This window comes from Arvicanthis niloticus, chromosome 14 (genome assembly GCF_011762505.2).
Source record: "Arvicanthis niloticus isolate mArvNil1 chromosome 14, mArvNil1.pat.X, whole genome shotgun sequence".
Taxonomy (NCBI): domain Eukaryota; kingdom Metazoa; phylum Chordata; class Mammalia; order Rodentia; family Muridae; genus Arvicanthis; species Arvicanthis niloticus.
Genome location: NC_047671.1, coordinates 62452086 through 62475207, shown reverse-complemented (window position 1 = coordinate 62475207; position 23122 = coordinate 62452086). Strand labels below are relative to the sequence as shown.

Genomic DNA, 23122 nt, shown 5'->3' with positions numbered 1-23122 from the left:
TGTCTTTGTGTTGTTGTAGAAATCATGGCGGTGTCTGTTCTGGGTGATGTGTCGTTAGGGGCACAAGTTTGGAGAGGCAGAAATAGAAAAGATTTGGGTACTCCATGATCATGGGTGTGTGTGTAGTGTAGTGATAAATTATAAGCCATGTCAAACATACTTGCACATTTCCTGAAATAGTGTGTCCTTGCTGACAAGAGCTGATTGTGTTGCAGCAGTTTGAATTGGTGATGCTGGCATCATCATCTGCATTTAGAGATTTGCTGCTCTTCTATGTCTAGTTTGTAACCTGTCTATTCTGTATTTTAATCTGATCTTGACCAAAATTTTGTAAAACACTTGATCGTAGGGCAGTATTAGCTATATACCAGAGCAAAATCTCTGAGCCCTGACTTCGTTGTTTTATTTTGAGATGGTTTCACTGTGTAATAGGCTGGCTTAGAACTCTCTAAGTAGATCAGACTGGCCTTAACTCCTGGAGATCCATTGTCTGTACTTCCTGGATGTTGGTATTAAATGCATAGACCACCAAAGCCAGGCTTGTGCTCTGAATTTTAAACTACATTTCCAACACAGGTCTGCTTTTGCTCTTTAATTCAGATTTGGTAATTTGGAGACATCTTAGGGAAAATTTACCAGTAACTACAGCTTTTTCCATTCATGGTTAAAAATAAAAGCCAAAGCCCCTTCCATTGAAAAGAAAAATACTGCACGAATACTACAGGAACTTTTGCTAGGTAGTCACTAAGCCGAGTCTTGCTCTTTTCAGATTTGGCAGTGTGGAGGAACTTTGGAAATAGTGACATGTTCCCATGTTGGTCATGTGTTTCGGAAAGCTACACCTTACACATTTCCAGGAGGGACAGGGCAGATTATCAATAAAAATAACAGACGGCTTGCAGAAGTATGGATGGATGAATTCAAGAATTTCTTCTATATAATTTCTCCAGGTTAGTGCATATTGAATGATACATACAAGAGTGTACTTTTCTTTTTGTATGTTTATCTATTTTTTTAATCTGAGTGGGGTGACTCTTGTGCCATAGCCCATGTTTGAATCTGCATTTAACTTGTGGGAGATGATTCTCTCTTTTTCTACCATATGGGTGCTAGGGATTGAACTCAGGTCTTCAAGTTTTGTTAGCAAGAATCTTTATCAACTGAGTCGTCTTACTGGCCCAAGATTGTATTGTTGCAGGAAGTACTCCCAATTGAGCTACATCCCCTGCCCCATAAAACAGTGCCACCTCAGAAGTATGTTATGAGCTGCCTTTATAAGCAGGCCCTCCATGGTGCTGTATAGGGCTTTTATGAAACCATCTCATGTCATAAAGCGAGGACAGAGCCCATAGCATTCTTCAAGAGGGTTTTCTACAAGAATAATTGGGCTTTTGTGTTTATCTGGTTTCTCCTCTTCAGCAGTAAGCCTGTCTGAAAGTATTACTGTTCTACCTTGGTGTTCAGTTACAATACTTCAAGACTCAGATGGGTGTGAACATAGTTCAGTGAGTTATATGAGAGAAAGCTGACTGGAAATAGTTGTACTGTTTAATATTTACACTAAATAGATCTTAATTGAAAATTTTTTTACCCTAATGACATTCAAGTTTTTTGATTCCTATGTAGCTTATTGTTGTGTAATATTAGTATGTTTTGCATTCTCGCATGATTTTTTTTTCTTTGAAAAAAATTAAAATACATGCTTTATCCTTGCTTTCTACTCTATGAGGTGGGTCCATAGCATACCACCTGGAGTTCATATATCACCTAATAACCCCCTGTTTTCCATTTAGCTGCTTCATGAGACTGAACATATAAGCAGATACGTGTTACCAAACAGAATTCTAATAAATCAATTATTTCTTTCAACAGGTGTTACAAAGGTAGATTATGGAGATATATCATCAAGACTTGGTCTGAGACATAAACTACAATGCAAACCTTTCTCTTGGTACCTAGAAAATATTTACCCTGATTCTCAAATTCCTCGTCACTATTTCTCATTGGGAGAGGTAAAAACAAGTATATGTGTATACACACACATATATATAAATATATATTCTATATAGTTATATCTTTAAGAAGTTAAAACTTCTAACCTCTAAGATTCTTAAAGTATCTTCGTCATTCAAGTGTATTTAACCTCGAGTATAGGTAAGGTCTTGTTACCTAATAGTTTGCTTCATAAGGTGAAATCTTGTAACTCCAGTTACAGTGGATCCAGTGTCCTTTTCTGGCTCCTGAGGGTACTAGGCAAATCCATGGTATACATATATGCATGCTGGTAAGCACACATAAATTAAAATAAATAGATTTTTAAAAATTAAATGTAGCAATGTCATTAGTGTACATATTTCAACAAACCAAACCATTTACTTGAAACCTGCACCTTCTAAAGCTAATACCTGAGAAATTTCAGAGTGAAGATAACTTGACGAGGAGGCTTGAAACACTTTTCTGTACATATATTTGGGGTATATGTTTATTTTCCTTTGGGAATTTTAAGTTTCACAGTTTTAACATGGAAATGGGGAAAAACATGTTTGTGTCTCGTGATGCCCTTTGTTGCTTCTCTTAGAATTCAGCATTATTTTTCTTGATATAATTGGCTTATTAATGGTTATAAATAAGACAAATTTGCAAATTAGTTGTACTTTTTAATCCTAATGCATGCCTATACTAAAGGATCTAATATGAAAAAGATGTTGCTGTCTGTTATAGTGACCTTGACAGTAAACAGTTTCTTGCATTTTGTTTATGTCAGTTATTTATTTATTAGCATCTAGTCAGACCTATGTTCTGTGTTTAAGAATCAAATTGGAGCCAGTGTAGTGAGTAACACGTTCATTGACACTGGGAGACAGAGGCAGGTGGATCTCTGTGAGGTTGAGCTATATAATAGTGATACCCCTCCTCCCCAAAACAATCAGTTTGGTCTTTCTTAGACAGACCAGACAGCGGGTCTTTTAAAATCATTGTTTAAAAGTTCAGTCTCTAAGTTAGAATTCTCCTACCAGTCTGAGTTATTTCTTCTCTTGGAAGAAAACCAACCATCTTCCATATAGCTTTAGTAACTCTTGTCCTCCCTTTATCCCAAGAATGAACTTTTTTTTTTATTCAAATTTACTCTCATCTGTTGACTTCTTCTTAGTGCTAGTCATGTCTTTGTTTCCATGGTCCCCCTAGAGCTCCTGTATGCATCGCTGAGTTACTATGTAATGAGTACTTTGCCACTTGTACTTTGACTACCCCCATTCCAAATTTTTGAAACAAAAACATTGGACTACTCCTTGTTACAGTAGAATACTCGAGCCTGTTAAACTATAAAGACTTGAACTGTCTTTCACTAGTAATCTTCTAACTTCCCAAGATCCTATTTGTTAGTTCAAGGTGGTAATTTTCAACAACCTAGTATAGATTTAGCATTAGTTTAGGTGCATATAACAATACTATAGGAACAAATGTATGAAAGTATGTTAAAGGAATTTGTTTTTATTGTTCTTCTGTGGGGTAAAGATCATTTTTTTAATAGTTATTTATGAGTTTAAAAGTTGCTGTCTTCAAGAGTCTCCTTTGATAGTATTATGTTTATAGGACTTACCGAATGTTTTCTGGTCATTGGCCCCTCATTATTGTCTACCTGTCTGTCTTTTCCAGGAGACACAGAGCTTCTACCTTGTCATACTATAGTCGGTCATTCTTTCTCTTCTTCCTCTCTCTAATAAACTTCTTTGGTTGGAATTTGGCATAATTTTCTTCTGAGACACTCTTGGAAGTTAAAATCTCAGAAAGATTTCAGAGAGGGCAAAGGGACGGTTCTTTCAGGAGCATAGGCATATATTGACTGTCTGTGTCAGGGATGGGACACTTGTGTCTAGGGTAAGTCCAGCCTATTTCCAAGCCTGTGTTTTATTACTGCCTTGGGTCACTTTTTTTTTTCTTTTTCTTTTTTTTTTTTTTTTTTTTGGTTTTTCAAGACAGGGTTTCTCTGTGTAGTTCTGACTGTCCTGGAACTCACTCTGTAGACCAGGCTAGCCTCGAACTCAGAAATCTGCCTGCCTTTGCCTCCCAAGTGCTGGGATTAAAGGCGTGCGCCACCACTGCCTGGCCCGCCTTGGGTCACTTTTATACTATTGCACTAGGGTTGAACAGTTGACCTAGAGATCAGATTGCTCACGAACTAAAAAAATACATTCTCCATGCACTGGGGCATGCAGACAGTGACAGTCATTGCTGTGCTTGTTATTTCCACCAGCTGTTGCGGATGATCTTGAAAGAATTTCCCTCCAGTTGGTAAAACTGACCTTGTGTTACCTACATCCTCCTTATTACTTGTTAGTGTAGACACTGTGCTTTCCCCTCCTCCTCTGAAAACGTTCAGTTTCCATTGGGTTGCTGTATCAGGAAATAGGTCTGTGCTGCCTGGTGTAGCAGTGGAGTATAGGCCGTTCGTAGTTTGCTGCAGATTTTTATGAACTTGAATTACAAAACTCACATAGAAAAAATTACAAACCCAAGTAGAGGGGAAATTGTAATAGAAGTGAACGGGACAGATTTTCCTTTGTAAGTCATAATTACACATGGATACAAGAGGGCCTTTGATTTCAGTCTCCCTGACACTTAGTATGTAACCCCATCTCTGTAAGCTGGGATTTCTTCACTGATCTTTATTTATTTAACAACTATTTGAGTGCCTACATGGCATACAATAAAGTGAAAATCCCACTCTTATTGATCTTATACTTGGGGGAAAAAATTAATGAAAAATACAGGCTATCTGAGACAGTGGCTAGAGCAGATGAGATAGAGGACGACTGGTGAGCTGAAAATGATGCTGTATTACGTAGGGCTGTTGAGGAATGCACCCCTAAGGCAATTTGTGGACAGAAACCCGAAGAAAGTTACTAACACAGGCATATACATTGCTGAGGTAAAAGTCTCAGAGCAAGGGAGGAAGGAGTGCAAAAGTTCCTAAGATGAGTGTGTACTTGCCATATTCCAGACACAGTAGGGAGGTCACTTGTATAGAAGAAAACAGGTAGGCAGGTAATAAAACCATGATAAGAGGAGACTGAGGAGGTGGCTCGGTGGGCCTGGCGTTTGAGTCACAAACATGAGGACCTGAGTTCAGATCCCATGTACTCATGTAAGGCTGAACACAGGTGTATGTTTCTATAATCCCAGTGCTTCTGTGGTGAGATGGGAGGCAGAGACAGGAGAATCCCTGAAGTTCCTGGGTCAGTTAGCCAGGTTTATGCAGTGGCAAATAGTAAAGACAAAAGGAAGACTCCATTTCAAAATGAAGACTGACAACCAAGGTTGTCAACATTGTAAGTATAAACCCTCATTCATACGTACACATAAACCATATAGAGGATCAAATAATAGAGGACCCAGCTACAGGCAACTGGAACAGTTTGGAAGTCATAGACATTACTAATCTTAGTACTTGGGAGGACAGAGGCAGGATTGCATGTTTGAGGTCAGCCTAGTCTATCTACATAGTGAGTTCCAAAGCTACATAAGGAGACCTTGTCTCAGAAATAAAAACAAAAGAGTAGATGGTAAAGTTAAAAGAGCAGGAGAGTGGTGTTTCAAAGACTTGAGTAAACAGAAGAGCTCAACTCTTGTTGAATGCTATAGAGAAGGCGGATAACATAGGTGTGGAGAATTGGTCAGAGAAGGTGTTGGTGCCTTCTGCCTCAGTACTGAGAGAGTGGCCACGAGAGTAGTAGTGATGCTGGTGCTTCAAGAGAGTGGGAGAAACATAGATCCTGCATGTGTACTAATCTTGACAGGCAAGACATTTTGCTGTAAAGTAATGTAGAGAAGTGGATGATAGGTAGAAGAGAATATGGGACAGGGAAGAAAATGTATTAATTTTTATAAAACTATATACTGAATTTTTCCCAGTCACTTTTCAGGGTCTCGTACAGCTGAGACCTTGGTTGTAGCAGGATTCTTAAAATCTTTATTAAGAAGTCTGGGTCTCGCAGGGCGGTGGTGGCGCACGCCTTTAACCCTAGTTCTTGGGAGGCAGAGGCAGGCAGATTTCTGAGTTCGAGGCCAGCCTGGTCTACAGAGTGAGTTCCAGGATAGCCAGGACTACACAGAGAAACCCTGTCTCGAAAAAAACCAAAAAAAAAAAAAAGAAGAAGAAGGAGGAGGAGGAGAAAGAGGGGGAGGGGGAGGGGGAGGAGGAGAAAGAGGGGGAGGGGGAGGAGGAGAAAGGGGGAGGAGGAGGAGGAGGAGGAGGAGGAGGAGGAGGAGGAGGAGGAGGAGGAGTCTGTGTCTCCTTGGAACCATGCTATGCCTAGGTTACAAGGCAATTTATGTAAGAATGGGTTGATGACCATCATTTATAGAAATTAGGAGAAATGGTAAAAGAAGTAAAGCTTTGGGTGGAGAATAGGCTTAGTAGTTACAAGCACTTGATGCCCTTGAAAAAGACCTGGGTTTGATTTCTAGCACCCACATAGTTGCTTAGAACCATCTAGAACTCTAGTCCCAAGGGATCTGATGCCCTCTTCTGACTTCCATGGACAGCAGGCACACACATAGTGCACAGAAATTTAAGACAACTCCAAACTTTGAGAAGCTCACGTCTTGTATCTGCTTGTGGCCATCATTAGCTGGCTTTCTAAGTCCAGTCAGAATAACTTGTCTGCCAACCTATAAACTTAAGCAAGATATGTTAGGTGGGAAGATGGAGCCTTGCTATATAGTTGTCTAAGTAATATAACGTGGTGTCAATAACTTTATGAGATGGGTACTACTCTCTGTGTCTTCTGAGGTCCTTTTTAATACAACAGGCTCTGTCAGAACCTTACAGAGATGCTGGCTTTCAAGCTTGAACAATGATGAACAGTCTTTGTTGCCCAAGGGTTAGTGGTCATGATTAGAACAGACTTAAATTCTAATATTGAATAAATATCTAAGTGGGTTTGCTACTTTAAAAAGAAGGAAAGAAGCCTGTGCTGACGAGAATGATCTAAAAGAGAAATTGGACCAAGCCAGCTCCCACTCCTTAAGATAATTTCTGTCAAAAATAGCAGCAAGTATAGGCAGAGAAGTGGGAGAGCCGGGACCTCTGCGCTGTTGATGGGACTATAAAATGATACAAGGGCTCTGGAAAACAACAGGGAGTTCCTTAGACAGCTAGCACTACATTACTGGGGTCTGACTCAGTGAGCATGCTCTTGATCAGCACTCAGAATGTAAAATACAGCCACCGTGTGATATAGTGACCTGACTTTCAGGTGTGTGGGATCTTAGGGACATAACATGTTCCATGGCAGCACTGTAGACAAACCTACATGGCCCAGGCAATTCAGATTTTCAGACACATGAATGGTAAGTCAAAATTGCATCTACATACAGTGGAAAATTATCTAGCCTTCAAAAGGATGAACATTCCTGATGTATATTACCTCATAAATTAACTTTGAAGATATTTTGCTTAAGTGAAGTAGGCTGGTGACAAAAATAACGTGTAATTCCACTTGTGTAAAGTACCTACAACAGTTGTGTGCATGGAAACAGAAAGTAGAGGCTACCAGAAACAGATGGAGGTAGAAAAGATGCTTTGTTTAGTGGCTAAAGTGGTTCAGATTTGTAAGCTGCAAAGTGCTGAAGGTCTGCTTCACAACAGTGTGAATGTACTTAACCCTTCTGGGCTGCCTGCTAGGAACTGACCTTGGTGATGAATTGTATGTTACATGAGAGAAAGGCCCAGTGTCGGCATCATGCGTTTACATTGATAGGGGAGGGATCCAACACAGAGAGGAGGGTTTTCATGTAAAGGATGGAACATAGGCAGTTCATCTCTTGGGACACAATAGGAGAGATGGGATCAAGTACAGGTCAGATGAGAGTGGTGGAATTTTGTGTTGATGCTTGAGAAGTCCCCTTGTAATGACTTCAGATGAATAAAGATTATTGGTTGAGAGTAAGTCAGGGGCTGTTAGTGGTAGTCTTGGGGAACGAGGGCAAAGAGAAACCTAGGCTCTAGGTAACCACAGGGGGAGCTGATGCTGGTGAGTAAAACCATGAGCCCCACCTACCTCACTCCCCATTTCCTACACAGTCTCCCCTTTCAGTGAGAATAATCTAGGTTGAGTGACAGGACTCTCAAGGATTTAGAGTAGCCACACCTTTAGACTGGTGAATTAAAGGTTTTTCTTCTTTGACCCAGAGTTGGATAGTGCTGAGGCATTATGAGCTGGGCTGGGGTTTGTGCAAATTAAAAGGTGATACCTGTCCAACTTGTGACTGGTGGTTGTCAAGGCAAGTTGGCTAGCCTGCTAGCTTCCTAAATGACATAGACTTTACCATCTGGTCTTCTTGACATTGTCTCAGAAATGTAGCCTGGGGTCTTTCTGTACCAAGTCACATCCAGATGAAAAATCTCATTTCTGGGGCAATATTGTTAGGATGTCTTCAACCAAGTCTGCCTTCCAGAACTTGTACTTCCAGAACTTGAAACTAAAATAAATATCTGATCATGATAGGTAGTAGTTGTTAATCCTGAGTATTGTAAGGAACCACAGAGAGATACAACCTGATCTTTTCTTGTTCAGCTAGTGGGGCAGAGCAGTCGATGAGTTGGGCAGTTCTGATGATTCTAACATTTACTTACCATCTACTTTCTGTTAAACAGCAGTCTGAACGCCTTAGCAATCTTGTTGTTCTCTTCTGATGACTTAGTAAAATGGCATTTGTGGAATGAATACCTGTCTAATGGGAAAGGGAAATTTGCACTGCCCTTGCCATGGCTGCTTCCACAAGCTAGTCTCCAAAGCTCTTTTGGCCAGAAAATGCCTATCTACAGTCTCCTGAGAGGTTATCAGAAGGATGGTCAACAGCAGCATCTTATGTCCCTGAATTGCTTTATTACTCAAAGAGTGAAAGAAATAAGAACAAGATAAAACAGTTTTAACTTAAAATTTAAAAATCCTTCATTGTTTAAGAACTGTATTTGTATCATTTCTACCCTTCTCTCTCCCCCCAACTCCTCCTGTGTCCCCACAACTCTCTCAAATTATGAACCTCTTCCTCTTTAATTGTTACACACATATATGTATTTATGTATGTACATACATACATGCATACGTACATACATAAGCACACATACACACATGTATCCTACTTGAGTCCATTTAGTGTTGCTCATATTTACATGTGTTTTGGACTGACTATTTTGGATTGGATAACCTGTCAGGGACTTGTCCCTGTAGAAAACTGATTCTCACTCTCTAAACAGCCATTAATTGCTTACAGTTCTTCAACTAGAGGTAGGACCTTGTGAGATTTCCCTCATCTTCATTGGGATGACAGCTGGTGTTATGCAGGCCATGGTTAGGCGGCCATATTGTTGAGATTTCATTGGTACAACTTCCCTGTCATATATAGAAGACACTATCTTGAAGCAGAAACCCTGGTCTTCTGACTAGTACAGTCTTTCTGCTCATTTCGTGATGTTCCTTGAGCCTTTGTGGGGGTTATATCACTTGGGGCTGAACCTCCCAGTCTGTTCTTGATATTTAGACCAGTTGTGGCTTTCTGTGATGGTCTCCATCTGCTTCAAAAGAAGCTTCTTTAATGAGGGATGAAAGCTGCCCAGGTAGAAACGATACTAGTTTAGAAAAACGACGGTTGTAGGTTCCCCCTTAGGGTCTGTGACTTTACCAGTTACATGTGAATGGCTTGGTCTTTACTATACCAAGTATGAATTCTTTCCTATTGAGTAGGCCCTAAGTCCACTTAGATAGCTGTTATTTATACTCAAGATATAAATGTCACTAAAGAAATAATAAAGGATTGACCTTTAGTGTATCTGTATGTAACTCTCCTATAGTTAAGTTCCAACATTCTAACTCCTGATGTCTTCATTGTCCCACAGATACGAAATGTGGAAACAAATCAATGTCTAGACAACATGGCTAGAAAAGAGAATGAAAAGGTTGGAATTTTTAATTGTCATGGTATGGGAGGTAATCAGGTGAGTGTATTAGTAAACATTCAAAACAATTTTTAGTTTGCTTTATGTTTCTCTTTTAATCCCATAACAGTCAAGACGCATTTTTATATCTTTAAAGAAAAAAATGAGTATTAGGTGAAGGGAGCTTTCAATATAATGATTGATATGTATTTTATTTTTAGATATGTCTCACTGTGTAGCCTTGGCTAACTTACAACTTTCAATATAGACTAGGATGGCTTTGAACTTGAGATCTATCTGCCTCTTTTAATGATTTCTTCTTACCACCCCCTACCCTCAGACAGGGTTTCTCCATGTAGCTCCAGATGTCCTAAAACTCACTCTTTAGACCATGTTGGCCTTGAACTCATGGAGATCCACCTGCCTCTGCCTCCCAGAATATTGGGACTAAAGGTGTGCACTTCCATACCCAGCTTCTGATGATTTTTTTAATAAAACATTTTAAAGGCCTCTATGACAACTGAATTAACATTGCTGAGCACAAAATTTATTTTATTCTTTTTAGAAAAAGACAAAACAAAATAAATGACTGCCCTTAATAATATACTCAGCTTACAGAGAACTAAGGTGGTTTTACTTTCCTCTGTAAAACTGGTGTAGCTTTTCTGAAACTCTCCATTACTTTAACAATGTACAAAAATCGTGTCGTGAAATAGTTCCAGGGTATTCCAGTATAGCCAGGGAAAGTTTAAGCTTGAGTTTTGGTATGTATCTCTATGCTCATATGCTCCTCTGTGTCTGTTGAAGTTAATTCCGATGTTTTCATTGTCTTATGGCTACAAAATACAGAAGTATTGGCATCTAAAATCCTGAGTACTTTCTTTTTACTATTAAAGCTTACATAGGTTCATGTTTGCTTTTCAGGTTTTTTCTTACACTGCCAACAAAGAAATAAGAACAGACGACCTTTGTTTGGACGTTTCCAAACTTAATGGACCAGTTACCATGCTCAAATGCCACCACCTAAAAGGCAACCAGCTCTGGGAGTATGATCCAGTGGTAAGTTACCCAGCTGCCTATAGAAATAGGTGCTACAGCATGTCACTGGGCACATTTAGATTTTGTAGCTGATTTGTTAATAGTAACTAATATTGTTAATATGGCTATTACAAGTGGTCCAAATGTTCTCTTTGTTTCTAGATGTGTCCTGTTGCCACTGTGAGTGTGACTATCCCATTCCTATATCTCTGTTTTCTTACAGTAAGCCCCAGTGGCATAGCCATTGTGACAACCAACAGATTTTTTTTAATGAAGAAGCTCCTTGTCTTCAGTTTGTTGGAATATAACAGGATATTAATTAGATAATAACTTACTTAGAGTAGCTTCAGTGACTAGATGATACTTTTCTTACATAACTCTAGGTAAATAGTTTCTGGTGTGAATTAGGGTCACTCTGATACCTAAAATAACTGTGATTTCAGCTCTGAAAGAAAGGAAGATGTGTTTACTGTCAGATGTTACTCTTTTTCAGGAAAATAAAGTTTCCTAAAAGTGCTTATTAAACTGTTGAAATTTGTTGGGAGTTGTAGATTTGACCCATAGTGAATCCATAAATGTAAGGAAGACAGGGAAAGCAAGGGCTTGAGTTTCTTGTCTTACAGTGCGAGGTGGCCAAGACACAAGTTTGGGAATGGTCTTGGCTAGTCAGTGTATACCCTGCCACAGTGGATATTTGAAAAGTGAATGTTCAGTTATAAATGCAGGAAGCTAGAGATGGTTTTAGATATTTAAAAAGAACTAGTTGTACATGTGAGGTTTTAAAACTTCGAGATCACTTTGCAAAGTTTGTTTCTCTGAGATATAACTATTAATGTCTTAGGCTGGTTGCTCACAGAAGCAGACTCCAAAACAAAGGTGACTGTTGAGACGTTTACTAGGGAATGTTTCTGAATTAATACCTGAAAAGGGAAGGGGTGGCAAGCTGCCCTGCTAGCCCAGTAGCCTGAGCGGATTCCAGAGAGAGAGAGAGAGAGAGAGAGAGAGAGAGAGAGAGAGAGAGAGAGAGAGAGAGAGAGAGAGGAGGGAGAGAGAGAGAAGGAGGAGAGAGAGGGAGAGAGAGGGAGAAGGAGGAGAGAGAGAGAGAAGGAGGAGAGAGAGAGAGAGAGAGAAGGAGGAGAGAGAGAAGGAGGAGGGAGAAAGAGAGAGAGAGAGAGAGAAGGAGGAGAGAGAGAGAAGAAGGAGGAGAGAGAGAAGGAGGAGAGAGAGAGAGAGAAGGAGGGGAGAGAGAGAGAGGAGAGAGAGAAGGAGGAGAGAGAAAAGGAGGAGAGAGAGGGAGAGAGAGGGAGAAGGAGGAGAGAGAGAGAGAAGGAGGAGAGAGAGAGAGAGAGAAGGAGGAGAGAGAGAAGGAGGAGGGAGAAAGAGAGAGAGAGAGAGAGAAGGAGGAGAGAGAGAGAAGAAGGAGGAGAGAGAAGGAGGAGAGAGAGAGAGAGAAGGAGGGGAGAGAGAGAGAGGAGAGAGAGAAGGAGGAGAGAGAGAAGGAGGAGAGAGAGGAGGAGAGAGAGAGAAGAAGGAGGAGAGAGAGAAGAAGGAGGAGAGAGAGAGAGAAGGAGGAGAGAGAGAGGAGGAGAGAGAGGAGGAGAGAGAGAGAAGAAGGAGAGAGAGAGAGAGAGAGAGAAGAGGAGAGAGGAGAGAGAGAAGAAAGAGATCTGGAGGGGAGCAGACTGTCAGCTGCTCTGCTTCCATCTGTCCCAGCATAGCAACCAGGAAAGAGTGGAACGTTGTATCCGTAGTCCACAGTAGAGGCCTCAAGTCAGGATACTGTTGTATGGGTTGAAGTTAATTGTCCCTGGTCACACAATGGTAAATAAATAAAAAAGATGGTATAAATCCGACCTGGGATTCTTGATTCTTGATCCAAGACTCTTTGTTTAATACCCTACTACTTTTAATTAAATTTGCATTTTTGTGCATGTTTAAATCTTCTCTATACTATATACTATATAAAACTTACAGTATAACAGTAAGCTCTTTGCCTTTGCTGCTTGTGCTCTCTTCTGAAATACAGTGTACATTGAGAGCCATTTACATTTAGAGACTGGGGGCAGGAGGTAGGTGAATATCTTTCTAGGTTGTAGGTAGCCTTGCAATAAGTAGTGAAAGTGTTTATCCTTTCCTTCAAGGGTTGCTGTTAGAAGTATGTTACTTGCCTGCCCAATGCCTGAGTCATGTTCTCTCTGGAGACTTGTCAGTATTATTTAGGTCCCCGCTGCGTGCTGTGATGTCACAGTATACACTGCTGGAGCCTTGGAGCTTGGCACCTCTGTCAGCAGCCAGAGTCTTATCTAGAGCGAGGTTCTTCACCAGTGTCCAGGTCTCCTGGGATGCTTACCTCCTGCTGATAGCATTCATTCTGGATGTTGAACACTTGAACTCTCAGCATGGAGCATTTAAAGACTCTAGAAAACTGAATGCTGTGGCCCATTTTAGAATCTCAGCACTCAGAGGCCATGGATCAGAGGTCTGGGTTGTACAGCAAAGCCCTGTCTCCAAAAAAAAAAAAAAAAAAAAAAAAAAAAAGGAAGGAAGAAAAGAAAAGAAAAAGAACCTAAGTAAATGAAATGTGTGTTTTTAGAAATTGGGTGGAAAACAACTGCCCAATCACAGGTTTGTTGTGCTTGGTTTTCTTCTGCTTTAGTAATACTGACCTCGAGCCTCAGGAAGGGTACCACCTTTGTAGGGAATTTGGAATGTTGGATAGGCCCTTAATTGTGCAGTGGTTTTGTCTCAACTGAAACTCAAGACTGAAGTGTGGCATGCATGTAGAATCTGGGCTTCCTAGATGCTAGACTGTATCACACTGCAAAGCTCACCCTCAGTCAGGAAGCCACGCCCACCTGCTTTAGAAAAGGTAGCACAGTCACCGCCCACAGCTTTGATGTCTTCTAGGTGCGGTTCCCATTTATCTGTGGGAATTAAAGTAGGTGAGATTGAACCTCAGGTCATTGCCAGTTCTCACGAGGACACAGCACAGGGTAATATAGAACCAGAAGTAAAGAAATGGATGCTATCATTGGTTTCTGTTATCTTTTAAACTAACAAAACCATTAAAAGAGGCATCATGAAAATGAGATGGTTCAGGGGCTAGAGAGTTTGCTCAGTGGTTAAGAGCACTGGCTATTCTTACAGAGGGCCTGGGTTCAATTCCTGTCACCCACATAGTGGTGCTAAGGGATCATATGCCTTCTTCTGACCTCCAAAGGCACTAGGCATACACATAACATACAGATGTACATACAAACAAAACACCCATACACATAAAATAGAATATAAAATTTTAAGTGAGATCTTACAGAGAAAAGAATCATATTAAAATCAAGATGTGAGTAAAAAATTAGATATATGTGTGTTCATTATGGTTACAGTTACTGGGCCTGTTGGGTGCCACTTGGGGTGCACTCTGCACCAGTCCATTATCTGTCTTTGGTCTAGAATATATTATCAGATTCATTGTGGATCATGACCACTATGAATTTACTCTTTAGAAATTACCCTAAAAATCAGCATGAAATGTAAACATCAAGGTAGATAGCTATCTCTTCCCTGATTATTTATAGCCTTTTTTTTGTGAGTGAGGCACCACATAATTCAGCTCTGTTAATGCTGCTTCACACAGCCTGTTAAAGTATGGGATGTATTGTAATATTCATTTTAAAAGTGAGAAATCCCAAGTTGCCTAGACTAGCAACCCAGTCTAGGTCCCTGTGCTTTTGTGTGCCACACCACCTCCTTTCACCATACAGATAAATAATGTCTGGATTTGATATCTAAGCTTATGGTTGATTGTACTGTGTCTCAGGCACTCCAACATTCTCATGTGTTGAGCCTGTGGAAGAACCCATGTCTCTAAAAGCTTAAGGTTTAGAATCGTAGAATTAAATAACCTTATCACGGAGAAATGAAAAACAATGGAAACAGTCGTCAGGAACTGTGTTGGGGGAAGCTAGGTTAGTAGTCACTAACCCAGCTGGAGTTCTCTTTTTACTTTAAGGAAACTAAAATGTGGTGGGGAAAGGGGTGCCAGTGGTGTACAGTTTTAATCCCAGCACTTGGGAGGCAGAGGCAGGTGGATTTCTGGGAGTTCAAGGCCAGCCTAGTCTGTGTAGCAGGTTCTAGGCCATCCAGGGATAAGTAGTGTGGTACTGTCTCCAAGAAAAGGAGGGGGTGCTGGGGGAGTGCTTTTTTCCACTGTCTAGTTAAGCTGTGTGCTTCCCTCTGCCACTTTCAGAAATTAACCCTGCAGCATGTGAACAGTAATCAGTGCCTGGATAAAGCCACAGAAGAGGACAGCCAGGTGCCCAGCATTAGAGACTGCACTGGAAGCCGGTCCCAGCAGTGGCTTCTTCGAAATGTCACCCTTCCAGAAATATTCTGAGACCAAATTTACAACAACAACAAAGAAAGAAAGAAGGATTGACTGGGCTACCTCAGCATACATTTCTGCCACATTCTTAAGTAGCAAAAAAAGGAAAAGTGTTCTCTTCTGTGGGATGTTATGGTTTATCAGCCATTAAAATGCAGACTCTGGCTTTTCACTCGCTGTGAACCAGCCTTCCTGTCCCAGGACATGAGACTGCAAAGTAGCGAGACTGTGCACACTGATGTTTACAAGACTGGAGAGTCTTCATCACGAACAATGGCAAAGCCTTCAGATCCCAAAAAGGTGCACGAGTGCTCTCGGGATGGATGCACTTTCTACAGCTTGCGTGCACATCAGCCATTTCTGCTGGATGTGCCTTGTGAAGAAGAGATTTCCTGATTAGAATCAGTAGCCGGAATATTAAATATTGATAGAAAAGTAAGTGGAAAAGAACTGGAACCAGGTTCACAATCATGAAAACATTTTTACAACAATAAAAATTATGTCAAACAGGGTTTAAAGGAAATTAAAAAGAATTATGAGAAGTACAATTTGTTATAGTATAGTATGAGATTTCTATATAGATTTTATACCTCAGTGGGGAAAAACTGATTCCAGTGACATTCATGTTGTTTTCATCTGTGATAGTCACGGATGCTTCTACTTTCCTTGGGGTGCTCAGAATGAGATAGTGGGTGGGGTGGAACTCTCTGAACATAGTTTGAATTTCTTTTTACAATATTATTATTTGGTTTGTGGGCTGTTGGAATTTTAAGTTTTAATTGCCTTCTTAAAAAAAAAAAATGGAGATTTACTATGCTTGGTGTCAATTGGAAAGTTACAGAGCTATCTCTGTTGTTCTTGGGTCAACTGGCTTACAGACTGCCTCACCCCACCCTCCCTCCTCCACAGTTTCCTACCATGTTTTCAACTTAACCCGCTGAGCTGATTGTGCTTAATGCCCAAGACTCATGCTACTGTACTGCAGGCTTGTTTTCACAGCAATAACCTCCCACATCCCGTGAGTCACTTAACACAGGCTTACAAGGAGTGCTGTTTGTTTGGAGATTTGGAGATCATATATTTGATGGGTTTTTTGAGAACCTTTTCCACTCCACTTTACAGGTGTGTTTCACTGTCAGATGCACATTTAGGTTAGTCTTGAGTTGTGATGTTGATTTGCTGCTTTTTTAAAAAATAAAAATTGACTGAAAATGTTTAATTGGCATTTTTTTAATGAGTTAGCCAAAGAAGTGCAGCTATGATTCCACATTACAGTCCTACATTTCCTCCCTAAATTCCATTTTGTTAATTGATTTTCTTTACTCTGGTTTTTAGTAACAGAATCACGTATTAAAACCTGCTATTTAAATTAAAGTTTACTTTTTGATTTCACAGAAATCTCATTGTGACATTTTTCCATAGTAACCCATTGGCCAAAATGCATACACTGTGCTTCCTGTCTGCCAGGTAATATTTAATGGTATTCCTTTTTTTGATTATCAAATGCTGCAGGAAGTGCTGTTTCTTGTGCTTAAAAATGTTCCTGGAGTCAATCTCGGCAGTGACATTGCCCACTTATGTACACACCTTTCTCATCATTCATCCAATCATCATCGAATATGTGGATGCTTAGGGTGAGGCTGTCCTCCAGGATGCAGAGACTCCACGTGAAATCTGAAATGAAACAGGTGTTGGCTGGAATACTTTTTCTCCTCTGTGAGCTTTGTTAATTCTATCTCCAATGGGCCCAATGTTTGAAAAGTCAGATGTCTAATAAATTATTTTCATGCTCAGAATTTCAGATTTTTGTACCCTAACATAACATGGTTTTATTCCTTATTGTAAAAGTTTAACAGCATTGTGATTTAAAAATGTGTCTCACTTTTTAAGTGGGGGGATGTGAGTGACTTAATTCATGGGTACTTTTAGAACCTATTAGATAATCTTATTGCCTTTATTTTTCTAATTAAAATATTCCTAAATACTTTGAAAATATACAGTACTCTGAGTAGTTGTGCCTTATGTTGGTTTTACTGAAGGTAAACTGGGTCCTTTCATCGTAGCTGTTTGTGGGTTAAGCAAATGGTCGTTTCTGTTGGAGTCTAATTGAGAAGAAAAGGAATGAGAAGGAGACTCAAGAGTGCGATTGGGCTGATTTTGGCCAGTGAAGGATTCAGAAGTATGACAACTAAAGATGTGTTTTGTTTTATTTTTTAAGACAGGGCCCTTACTCTCCAGCCCAGGCTAATGTCTGACTCCCAGCAGTCCTCCTGCCTCAGCTGCCATCCAAGTACTGAGATTAAAGGCATGAACTACCAAACCTGGCCAAGATCATTTGAATCTCACATCTTTTCACCCCTCATGAGTCACTGTCCTGCCAGGTTCCCAATTCCCTTGTTCTTTTAGCTGGAAAACAGATTTTCTTGTTGGAACTGAAATTGTATCAGAGGTTTACAAAGAAGGAGCTGGAGAGAGTCAGTGGTTAAGAGTACTGCATGCTAACCAACTGCAGACATCAGATTTTTACTCTGATCCCACAAGCTAATGGGGAATATGTTACTAACTAACTGGAAGCTGCAGTGGTAAAGTCTAGTGTTATTATTCCTGTAGAGAGTTCTTATAGCTAGAGGAACTTGCTTAGCAGAGCACTTGCTGTTCATCCAGAGGACCCATCTTCAGTTCCCCGCACCCATGTCAGGCAGCTCATAACACCATAACTGCAGTTTAAGGGATCCAATGCCCTCTTCTGGCCTCTGGGCCCCTGCACAAATGGGGCATCTACATATACACACATAAACACATAAAAGATTATTCTGCATTTACATGCAAAGAAGAAAAAATAGTTAAGACGGTTTTTTGGTTTTTTTTAAAATAAAATGGAGGTGGCTAGAGAGTTGGCTCAAGATGGTTATGAGCATTGGCTGCTCTTCAAGAAGACCCAGGTTCAATTCTCAACACTCACATGATCACTCACAACTGTTTCTTTAACTCCAGTTCCAGGAGATCTGAAGCCCCTTTCTTGCCACTGCAAACAGGAGACACACATATATTGGAAAGACACACATGCAAGCAAAACACCCATGTACATATAAAATATGAGAACACTACCTCATTTTGAGATGAATCATTCATTCACTTGGGGGGGGGGTAGTGTCCTCAAGGACCTTTATCCTACATTAGAAACATATGTTAAAGTTCTAAATGTAAGGCCTAAAGTTGCTAAATGCCTTCAGGAATGTATAGCAGACACATTGTGTGACTTTGGAGTTGGTGATGATTGGGCAGATAGGACAGCAACAATGGTGACAGCCAGCTAGACACAGGAGATTTCTTCACTTGTAAAACTGCATTGATAGAGTGGTAGGTGACCACCTGGCACGTGCCTTTAATCCCAGCAGTCTGGAGGCAGAGGCTGAGATCCCTGTGAGTTCGAAGCCAGTTGATCAACACAGTGATATCTGGGGCTAAAAAAAAAAAGCTCAACATTCACATTTTTAAGACTAGTTTTAACTGTGTGGGTGTGTGTGTGCGCATGTGGGCTTGTGCGTGTGGATGCCGAGGACAATGACGAACGGTTACAGTTGGCTGTGAACAGCTGCCTGCCTTGGGTGCTGGGGACCAGCTTGGGTCTCTGGAAGAAACAGCAAGTGTTCTTAACCACTGAGCCATCTCTCCAACACCAACACATTCGGAAATGTTTATCAGCTAGTTGCTTCCCTTTTCTTCTGTTGGTAGTCAGAACTAGTTTTATATACATTTAAGGTGATTAGGCAGGAAAAACCCTAAAATGATCTTTTAAAAAAATTAAACTTGTATTAACCAGGATGTATTGGAACCTCGGTAAACCCACAGCTAAGTTGAGAAGTAGCCTTCCTCCATCAGGTGACAAATTCCACTCTCCTGTATATGTCAAGAGGGGTAAAGGGAAAGGCTGGCTGCAGCAGGTGGAGTTTCCCCACCCCCACCCTGTTCTGCCGCTGGGATCAGCTCTCATCAACCCTCAGACTGACTTCTTGGCTCACTGGCATCAAGAACTTGCCACTTCTGAGCTGAGAAGTTAGCTCCTTCAGAAAAAGTGCTTGCCCTGCAAGTGTAAGCCCGGGTTTGATCCCCAGAAACCATGTTTTCAAAAATAAAATATACCAGATGTGGTGACATGCTCCTGTAACTCTAGCACTGGCGAAGGGAAGAACTCGGCAGCTAGTGAGCTCCTGGCAAACATGAGACTCAAACATTAAGGTAGCTGGCACCTAAAGGCTGAGAACTAAGGTTGCCTGTGACCTCCACATGAAAAACAGGTGTTGGGGGAGAGACCAGAGACAGAGACAGAGAGACAGACAGAGACACGACTTCCCTTTCTGTTCTCAGCTCTGAGTCTCAGCATTGGACTGTGTGTCCTGAGGGGTTTGTGGGAACAGAAAGAGACACAATCTCTTCAACTGCCATTGGAACTGACAGATGAGTAGGTCATTCTGAGAGTTGTCAGTCTGGTTTCAGAGACAGCACAGGACTTGAAATCAAGTAGCCATGGGTGCAGTGAGCATTTGATAAAACAAGTCATGAGAAAAGCATGCCATTTGACATGCCTTCTCAGACCTCCGGGTTGAGGAGTCCGTGGCTTGAGACCTCAGCCAGCATTATATTTAACCACAGCCCCTAGAGACCTTGCTGTTTGAATCAAGAACAAAGCAAGGATGCCTGTAATCTCCATTATTTCATGACTGTTCAGGAAATGCAGTCTGCAGGACACGAAACAGAAAGGAGAGGCAAAAATATCCCTGCTGTTTGAGGGTGGCTGTCATTTGTCAACTGAATGTACACTGTCTCCTGCCATTCAACATGTTGAACTCCTTGTCCTCATAGAGCTGCTGGGGGTTGAGGCAGGAAGACTAGGTACAAAACAAACAAACAAACAAACAAAGGGAGATATGGCTCAATAGTTAAAAACACTTGATGCTCTTCCAGTAGTCATGAGTTTGGTTCCCAGCACCCACATGCGGGCTCACAACTGTAACTCCAGTTCCAGGGGATCCAGTGCCCTCTTCTGCCCTATGCAGGCACTACATACAAGTTTTTGTTTGTTTTTTTTAAACAAGTCAGTGATGGACTGAGCTTTGGAGACACTAAGCAAGGGGAGGAGCCATCACCTGAAGAGGGAGCTTTGACCAAAGCCCCAAAACCAAGCCATGGGTGAACTGTGTTCCAGATGGTGAGCAGCTGGGGAAAAGGCCCTGACTTTCACGAGCATCCGGGGACCCCAGCAAAGTTGTTTGGACTGCCATAAGGAGTCGGGGAGATCTGAGGCCTGAGAATCAGGCAGGAGCCAGACTGTGTAAGCTTAACAGCGTGGTGAGAATGCAGACTCTTGAGTATGCTAGGAAGAATGCTCATGGGGCAGGAAGTAGGTGAACTAATGCCTCAGTGCTGCCACTCTGGCCTTTGTGGAGGATCTCGAATTAGAACGAGCACTGACAACGGGAGCACAGGAAGAGTGCTTCCTTTACATAGCATCGAAGGAGAGGGCTGGGATGGAATTGTTGCAGATTTTGAAGATAAAACCAGCATTTGTGAGACTAAAAATGTAGCTTAGTGGTAGAGTGGGCAGCACGTGTGTGTGTGTGTGTGTGTGTGTGTGTGTGTGTGCGCGCGCTAGAACACACACACATTCATGTGCACACATCTGCACTCAATTTCCATTGAATATAAATATAAGAAAGGCAAATGAGCCCAGGACAAAGCTACAGCTTTTGACCTGAGGAATGGCTACCAGTGACTAACTAGAGGCTTGAGGGGATGGATAGATTCAGATCAGCACTTAAGACATGAAATGGCTTCACATATGTTCCAGCCTAGAGCTCAGGAGAAACCCTAAATAGTCTCAGTAGTCACTGCATAGGTAGATGATCTTGCCCCAGAACATTTTAGATGTGGAGCACCACCCATATCTGATTTGAGCAGAGTCATCTGGAGACTTGGGGCTGATGAGATGAACCTCAGTCCCATTTTGGGACATCTTGGACAGACACCTTTCTTGAGAGATGCCAATGGATGTTGTGGAGAATCTAAGGGTGTGACATGACAGGTGGAATAATGACAATCCCTGTGGCCACCGTGCTCTGGTCCCTGGAACATAGGATTGGAGTTACACAGATTACCAGCATGTAGTTAAGTGTCTCAATACTGCCTTGGTTTTCTCTCGATTTTCATGTTATGTTTTTATCGTCATACAGATCCATATTTTTCCTGTGGCTCACGAGAGATTCTGGTCTGTGGTTTATTGTATTAAGATTTTCGTGGTCTGTAAGCTAGTTAATGCTGACTTCATAAAATGAGAAATTTCCTTCCTTTTGTATTTTCAGATTGAACAAAAATAATTTAGAACTCTTTAGACATTTGATAGAATTCTGAACTTGAAACTATCTCTCTGCTTCTCCCCGTCCCAACAGGGTATCCCTGTGGAACTTTCTTTATGATATTTTCTCTAAGTAATTACAGGGAAATTAAAATTTCCTATTTCACAGTCAATGTGTTTGGTAGTTGTACTCTCTGAGGAACTGGTCCACTTTCCCTAAGTTGAAGTTTTGTCTCTTGGGTTTGTGATACTCCGTTGCAATCATTTTTAGTTGTGCAGAGCGTGTAAATGTTCTGTACTTCGGTCCATTGCTGTGTTTGTTAGCTGGCTAGGCGTGAGATAGATTATCCATGTCTTCACTGGATCTGTTTTGATTTCACTGGTTTTCTTCTAGTTTTCAGCTTTCAGTTCTGTTGATTTCTAGTTGTTTCTGTTGTTTGGTTTCCGTTGGGCTTGCTTTGCTCTGGTTCCCCACTGTGAGCGCTTACACAGTTGCTGTGTGATGTGCCTTCATTCTTGCAAGGCTCTTGGTGCTATGGGTTCCTCTCAACGCTGGCTTCCTGTGGTGTCTTGCTGTGTTGCTTTCATTCCCAGTCAGTTCATCACCACACTCTTCAGTTGATAGCTTCTCCACTCTGTGGATTATTTATAAATGTGTCATCTAGTTTCAAGTATTTGGAGATTTTCCCAATTGTTTTTCTGTATTGATTTCAACTTTGGACCCATTATAGGTGCAGAGAAAATCTGTGTGATTTTAATTCCTTTAAATTTGATGAGGTTTGTTTGATCTATATTGGCTAATGATCCGTGGGCATTCAGGAAGACTGTGCACTTGAGCTGTTGTTCTGTAGAGCATTACAGAAATGTCAGTACAGGCTGTTGGATGTGCTGGATTCTTCCTTGTTAGTGTTCAGTCTTGTCGCTCTATGCTGAGTCTCCTGGTGGGTGTGGATGTCTGGTTCTGTGTCCAGGTCTGTTGGGTTTGCTTCATAGATTCTGTAGTTCTGTTGTTTGTGTATTAGTACACAGTACAGCTGTGTGTGAGCATGTGGTACGTCTACCACATCAACGACATTGACCTTTTCTCTTCCATCTTTGTTTATCTGTCTCTGGAAATTTTCTTTGTCCTGAAGTCTTTGTATTTACACAGGATCTCACACTGTAGCCCTCCTGTCTCAGCCTCCCAAGTATAGTTATGTGCCAAAATACTTAGCTCACTGACAACACCCGCCGTTCCCTGAAGTCTGATTATTTGATAATAACAGTTGAGCCCCGAGTTATTGTCTGTCTACATGGTGTGTCATCTCCAGTTAGTGTCTGTATGGTGTGTCATCTCCCGTATGTGTCTGCCTGCATGGTGTGTCATCTCCAGTTAGTATCTACATGGTGTGTCATTTCCCATCCTTTATTC

At 41.2% G+C, this 23122-nt stretch overlaps 1 protein-coding gene across 4 annotated transcripts in view; it reads left to right on the top strand.

Moving 5' to 3' along the window:
• The window catches only part of Galnt1 (polypeptide N-acetylgalactosaminyltransferase 1), a 91410-nt gene extending 74056 nt beyond the window's left edge, over positions 1-17354 (top strand). For all 4 annotated transcript variants that reach the window (XM_076912894.1, XM_034517838.2, XM_076912896.1 and 1 more), the window contains 5 exons: positions 770-950; positions 1873-2012; positions 9902-10000; positions 10865-10999; positions 15225-17354. In XM_076912894.1, the coding sequence (XP_076769009.1) occupies positions 770-950; positions 1873-2012; positions 9902-10000; positions 10865-10999; positions 15225-15371 (702 nt within the window). In that variant the 3' untranslated portion in view covers positions 15372-17354. The remainder of the gene's footprint in view (positions 1-769; positions 951-1872; positions 2013-9901; positions 10001-10864; positions 11000-15224) is intronic.
• The last annotated feature ends 5768 nt before the right edge of the window (positions 17355-23122 follow it).